Genomic DNA, 7,095 nt, shown 5'->3' with positions numbered 1-7,095 from the left:
TTGTTATTTGATTTGATTTCCTTTCTTTCGAGGTGAAATGTGACCCGGACATGTTTCCGAGATGTTCACCCAAATGGCCTTGCTTCAAAGCAGACAAATACTGAGCAGATGGAATGATTTCATCACAAAACACAAGGCTCAGTTTTTGTAATAATGCTATTCAGCTGCAGCCTGACAGACTCCCTCTAAGCCTTCTGAAGAGTCTGCAGTCCGAGGAATGCACTAAGTCCACAATCTACAAATACATCTACAAAGGGTGAAACGCCACTGAAATATTGCGAAATTGTTGAGACTCCTCTCAAATATTGTACCAGTCCGTGTTCTCACAGAATGACCTACAAAACAAACACAATGACCGATGGCAGCTCTAAATGTAACGTCACACTGAAATACCCTGTCGTCGCTGGTGCTCTTATAGAAGCACTGGAGACCGCAGCTTATTTGTCCTTGAGCGAGGCAGGGAACGAGCCTTTTTGGACGTGTGGGCTAAAGGCACTGAGAACCCGCTTCCCTTCACCTCCTTTTGGTGGCGTTCAGAGACCTCTTTAGCTCTTTTTCGGCATCAGAGGCGTTGTCTTGAGGACCTGACGACTGATTTTCATCTTCTGTGAGTGTCCAGACCGTTTCCCCGTCGGCCTCAGGGAGACGCGGGCTCGCGGGGAGAGAGTTGCCGCTGGCTCCCGGGGGGGTGGTGATGTCTGGGACAGGGGCGAGGGTGGAAGCGGCCTGGTTCTCCCCCTTTCCGAGGGCACAGAGACTCAGACTCCCGCACAGAGCTCCCCAGTTCTGCTCGCACTGAGTTCGTATTCGGCGGGCGATGGCGACGCGCACCTCCTCGCCGCATCCCAGCAGGATGTTTACTAACTCCACATGGGGCCTTTCGGTGAAGGAGAGGAGACGGTTAAGGCCCGTTCACATCAAGAACGATACACAATACAACTATAATCATAATGGCACAGAGGAACGATATCATTGGAATTCCTTTTAAAATTATAAGTAACTATAAACTCTGACATCCAATTAGAATCCATCCTGCATTAAAGGGTCACCCAAAAATGAAAATTAGCCCACGTTTTACTCACCCTCAAGGCATCCTAGGTGTATATGACTTTCTTCTTTCAGACGAATCCAGTCAGAGTTATATTAAAAATTGTCCTTGCTCTTCCAAGCTTTATAATGCCACTGGGCAGGTGTTTTTTTTTTGTTTCAACAGTCCAAAAAAAGTAAAATAAAGTGCATCCATCCGTAATAAAACGTGCCTCTTCCGCACTTCTGTGTTCGTCACTAATCACAGGCACGTGCACTGTGCCTACATCCTACATCATCCGCGTACGACAGTTAGTGGAAGTGAGAGAAAAGTGTTTATAACATTTTAAATATGGATATTGTTCTCACAAAAACACATTGATTCACTACAGGAGGCCTTTATTCTCCCCCCGGAGCCGTGTGAGGCACGTTTTATTACGGATGGATGCGCTTTATTTGACTTTTTTTGGACTGTTGAAAAAAAACACCCACCCATGGCCATTCTAAAGCTTGGAAGAGCCAGGATCATTTGGTGGAAGTGAGAGAAAAGTGTTTATAACATTTTAAATATGGATATTGTTCTCACAAAAACACATTGATTCACTACAGGAGGCCTTTATTCTCCCCCCGGAGCCGTGTGAGGCACGTTTTATTACGGATGGATGCGCTTTATTTGACTTTTTTTGGACTGTTGAAAAAAAACACCCACCCATGGCCATTCTAAAGCTTGGAAGAGCCAGGATCATTTGTAATATAACTCTGATTGGATTTGTCTGAAAGAAGAAAGTCATATACACCAAGGATGCCTTGAGGATGAGTAAATCACAGGCTAATTTTCATTTTTGGGTGAACTAACCCTTTAAAGATCTTGAACGTTTAAAGGTGCAGTATGTGATATTGACAGATAGTGGTTGAAATGGGTACTGCAGTCCAAATGCAAAATATTAGCATAGTTTCTCCCACCCTCTCCTCAGACTCGATGCTCACATAGGTTGCCAGATTGAGGACTTGCAACAGGAAGCATTGCAATTGACAATGGAAGGCTGAAAGCCTTACACCAGGGTTCCTCAATAGGCGTCCCGCGGGGCCACATCCGGCCCGTGAGAGAAAAAAAAGTTTGGCCTGTGCTAATTTCAAATAATGTGGCATGAAAATTCAAACGCAGCATCAGAAAGCTACATTAACTTACATCGTGTCTACAACGGATGCGAGCGACGCAATAAAATACAATAGAACTAGTTATAATCAGTGATGCTGTCTTGAATGCGGCACGACACGACAAATCCCCAACAGTAAACTGCTGACTCATTCTATTTATAACGTACTGACACAAAGTTCAAATGATTTGCAATGCTTTGTCGCGTTCAGTGTAGATACGATGTGACTGCAAAAACATGGCGAGTGTGTAGAAAAGAAAAGTGGACACGGAAAATAGATGATTCAAATGTGAATGGACCCCACGCACACACACAAAAAAAAACTACTGGGGAAAAAATCAGAATATTCATCTTGTGACCATCTTGTGATTATTTTAACAAAAGCAACAATAATATAATAATTGTAATAATAATAACAATTATATACACATACATATATACATATATATATATATATATAGGTCAGTGGCCCTTGGCTTGGTATTGTTGGCAGAATTCGGCCCGCTGCGAAAACTAATTGAGGAACCCTGTCTTACACTGTAAGATGAGATGATTTATCCATGTTTTAATATTCCTCTGGTCATAGAGCTTTTTTGTTGGATGCCGAGGCTTTTTATGTTGGGTAGAATTTCAGTAGCCCCTCACTGCAGAACAAAAGATCCAGGGGGCATGGTTGGATCCACATCTAGGGGGTGGAGATTGGTAGGTTTAGGGGTGGAGATGGGTGGGTTTAGGGATCAGAGGGTGGAGACAGGTAGGTTTAGGTATATGTAAGGTGGGAGGAGTTGGATCTGGATCCAACCACGCCCCCTGGACTGTTCTGCAGTGAGGACCATCTCTAGAATTTGCAATCTCTGTCCCAGTTCATTTGCAGAGAGCTCTCAGATTTCATCAAAAATATCTTAATTTGTGTTCCGAAGATGAATGAAGGTCTTAAAGGTTTGGAACAACATGAGGTGGGTGGGTGAGTAATTAATGACACAATTTTTGGGTGAACTATCCCTTTAAACCAGTCAAGGTATCAGCACAAAAATACACTCGAAATCGAATTATCGCTATTGACAAAATCCAAGAAAATATCAATATATCATTTTTTGTCAATAGTTCTGTCCCTATATTAAAGCACTCACCCTTTAGGAAACAGGTCCTTGAAGTGGATCATCTCCACCATGACATTGACATTCTCCCTCACGGCAGAGCAGAGGTTGTGTTTGACGTAACACTCACGCTGCAGCTGGAACACCATCTCTTTCACGGCCAGACACTTGCGGCTGACGCAGCTGAACTTGTGGCGAAGTCCATGGGCCATGCATTTCAGCGCATCTTTGATGAACGATTTCCCCTGCGGTGATGCATAAGTCGTGCATCAAGCCAGAGTCGTTAACACATGCAGTTAATGACAAAATGCCGTCTAAGCTAATTTCAGCTCAAGTATGTCTAATGATAAGGACATAGCTCTCAAACTGCCAGCTCTCAAAGATGAGGTGCTGTAGATCTCATAGAAAGCATGCACGTTGCAAAATCCAACCTCAGCCTAATTATTAAATAGCATTATAGTGTACATGTTATGCACATTGTGATTTAAGTACATAAGTGTAGCGGGCAGGATCATACCTGGGAGTCAAATTTGCCAGCGTTGTGGAGGAACGTCATGCAGATATCGTGTAGTCCACGGATTTCGCAGGAGTTGTTGTTGAAGCACTCGAACATCCCACAGCCTACATCCCCTGCGTTCACCAGACACTGCTGAATCTCCGCTGGAGAATGATCAAGGGAGAGAGAACTTTGAGTCATCACATTACAGCCTTTTCAGTAAACACACATTGCTCTTGCTATATTAACACTGTTAAATATATCCTGTTAAATTTACAGTAAAAAAAACTAGTGTGCTTTAGGGATGCCTGTATATTTTACTGCTTAAAATGTCAATATACAGAATTTAACTATCAAAATCTGCTTTTTTGCCTTACTGATAAACACTGTAATAATATAGGTGGCACAACAGAAAGCCACATGATGAGAAAATTGTAAGTGGCCTGTCCATAAAACATGGCTAATATTCAGGGTCATGCACACAAAGACAAAACACCATCAGGCTAACACACACAGCACTAAAATAATGCCATAAACAACCCTTAAGTAACAGAAAATGTAACACAAAACACCCTAATGTACATTACCGATTACAAAAATAAAAAAGAAACAAAATTATTTATAAAAAACGTACGTGATGTTTCAGAAAATGTGTCGTTTTTGCTCGCAAAAACATTTGACAGTATTTTACAGTAAAATTACATACTATGTTATCCGTTTACAGTTTTTCCAACATATATGGTAACTAATTAAGAGGTTTTTACTGTAGATGAGTATTTTTCTGTAATCAATTTTAAGTGGTTTAAAATTATTATTTTTTATTTAAATTCTAAACAAACTTAAGATTTAAACTAAAAAATATATAAAATAATTTAACAACTAAGTCACAGTGTGGGTACACTCTAAAAAAATGCTGGGTTAAATACAACCCAGTGCTGGGTAAAATAGGGACAAACCCAGCAATTGGGTTGTTTGGACCCAGCGGTTGGGTTACTACCCAGAAGGTTGGGTTAAACATTTAACAACCGCTGGGTCAAAACAACCCAATTGCACGTACGTGATGTTTCAGAAAATGTGTCGTTTTTGCTCGCAAAAACATTTGACAGTATTTTACAGTAAAATTACATACTATGTTATCCGTTTACAGTTTTTCCAACATATATGGTAACTAATTAAGAGGTTTTTACTGTAGATGAGTATTTTTCTGTAATCAATTTTAAGTGGTTTAAAATTATTATTTTTAATTTAAATTCTAAACAAACTTAAGATTTAAACTAAAAAATATATAAAATAATTTAACAACTAAGTCACGGTGGGTACACTCTAAAAAATGCTGGGTTAAATACAACCCAGTGCTGGGTAAAATAGGGACAAACCCAGCAATTGGGTTGTTTGGACCCAGCGGTTGGGTTACTACCCAGAAGGTTGGGTTAAACATTTAACAACCGCTGGGTCAAAACAACCCAATTGCTGGGTTTGTCCCGATTTTACCCAGCACTGGGTTGTATTTAACCCAGCATTTTTTAGAGTGTAACATGGATATTGTTTGAAAGATCGCGAGCGAGAACTTTCAAAATAATCGAAATGTTCCGTGTCCGATATGTTCGACATATAGAGCTTTGTGACACTGCATCTCTTTGTGGACTTTGGTAAGGTTTGAAATGCAGTGTTCTAAATGTATATTCTCTATGTGTAATCTGCAGCTTTATGACAGTAAATATTCTTAAGCTTTTGACAATCGCCGTTAGATCACTTAGTAGAACATTAAAAAATGTGGTAGGCCACATTAAAACATTTGGAACCGTATTTGTCTACTTTTTAAACGAAAAACAGAACTCGCTAGCAATTAGGGAGGCTATATTAAAGTTATAAAAGTGTACAAATAACGTTGGAAATGTATTATTTCAACATTGTCAACAGAACAGACCGTTTGAATGAGCTTACTTGACAACATTTCTGGCGCGAAAAGCCTTAACTTACAGAGGCACGTGCATAGGATCGAGGACATTTTCTGAGGTAGGTTGCTACATTTACAAGCCATTATAACATTTATGTGTGTAGATTAACTACAGCTACGGAAAGAATTAAGAAAAATAGGAGTACAGCGATAGTAATATATGACGGTTATTCATGTAGCATTTAAGTCAGAACAGCTAATATTATTTAAAATATATACATGTAAACACTCAAATCTCACGTCTACGTTTATTTTTTGCTTTAAAGATATAGGCTACGTGGCAAACATATTTTATGGACGTACATGTACCAATTTGGACGAGGTTATTAGCTTCCCAAAACGTCGGGACGTGACATGATAACGTTTTTGCAACGGTGTGAAAATGCCTTTATTATATTTATTGCAACGAAACCCCCTGGCATTTGATTAAGTAGGCTACATAGGATTAGAAACGCATTTTAACACACATGACACAATAATCTGGAGATAAGTTGTTTGATAGAACATATAAGTTAAAAGTTTGATGCAGCTTTAATACAAACAGTTGAATCAGCTCCACGCGTTTACGGGCTGTCGTTGATTTTCTTTGCATGCACTGCGCAAAACCCCCCATTAACGTTACTACCTCACGTTACCTGTGTTCTGCAGAGAGAGTCTTCTCTTCTGGATGTTCAGTGATTTCTCTCGTGAGGTGTCATGAGCGCTGCTGGAATCAGTCGCGTGTGTTTGCCGCACCGCCAAAAACAATAGAAACACTCCTATAGTCAGTTGCACACGCATGTCTCGTGACGATGATGATAACGCTGTCTCAAACTGCGAATATTTTCGGATCACTGTAGTATTACCATAGAGAATGAAGCACACGCGGCGGAGGGAGTAGCGTAGACACGTAGTGAGGATCGGGGGGATGGATGCTGCCTATATTTCCTCCAACTCATGTCAGTTTGGATGAAGGAGGTGAGCAGGTGTTGACCAATCACAGTCTCCGGCTGGACGACAGCTCCGTGCGTCCATTCGAAGTTCACAAAGCACGTATAGCTGAGAACTGGGCTAGTTGTCACAAGGGTTTGTGTGGTTCTCACTAACTATAAGGTTTGAGTCAAAAGTCCCAAATGCATTTTTTTTTTAAATGATTGCAACCTCCAAAACTAAGAGTTAAACATTATATTTTTGATATAGTCTTTCATATATGTCATGTCGGGGCAAGTTGTCTCATGAGATATAGGCTGTATTTTGTAATTTTATACAATTCATTCATTGTTAGTCAAAACAATGATTTTCTATTTTGTATGCATCCAGTTTAGATTATTTTTTGCAGCTGTAATTGTTTTATGTTTCCCTTTTTTACTGTTTACATTTTTC

At 40.2% G+C, this 7,095-nt stretch overlaps 1 protein-coding gene across 1 annotated transcript; it reads right to left on the bottom strand.

Annotated features, from left to right (window-relative positions):
* LOC107581911 (stanniocalcin-2-like) lies at positions 1 to 6,681 on the bottom strand. Its single transcript, XM_016267596.1, has 4 exons — positions 6,369 to 6,681; positions 3,798 to 3,940; positions 3,314 to 3,525; positions 1 to 877 (listed from the first exon to the last, which is right to left on the bottom strand). The coding sequence occupies exons 1-4, from the start codon at positions 6,511 to 6,513 to the stop codon at positions 514 to 516; spliced, it is 864 nt and encodes a 287-aa protein (XP_016123082.1). The 5' UTR covers positions 6,514 to 6,681; the 3' UTR covers positions 1 to 513.
* Between the last annotated feature and the right edge of the window lie 414 nt (positions 6,682 to 7,095).

The sequence above is a fragment of the Sinocyclocheilus grahami genome, unplaced genomic scaffold (genome assembly GCF_001515645.1).
Source record: "Sinocyclocheilus grahami isolate Dianchi unplaced genomic scaffold, SAMN03320097.WGS_v1.1 scaffold39.1, whole genome shotgun sequence".
Lineage (NCBI taxonomy): Eukaryota > Metazoa > Chordata > Actinopteri > Cypriniformes > Cyprinidae > Sinocyclocheilus > Sinocyclocheilus grahami.
This window is presented reverse-complemented; position numbering and strand designations above follow the sequence as displayed.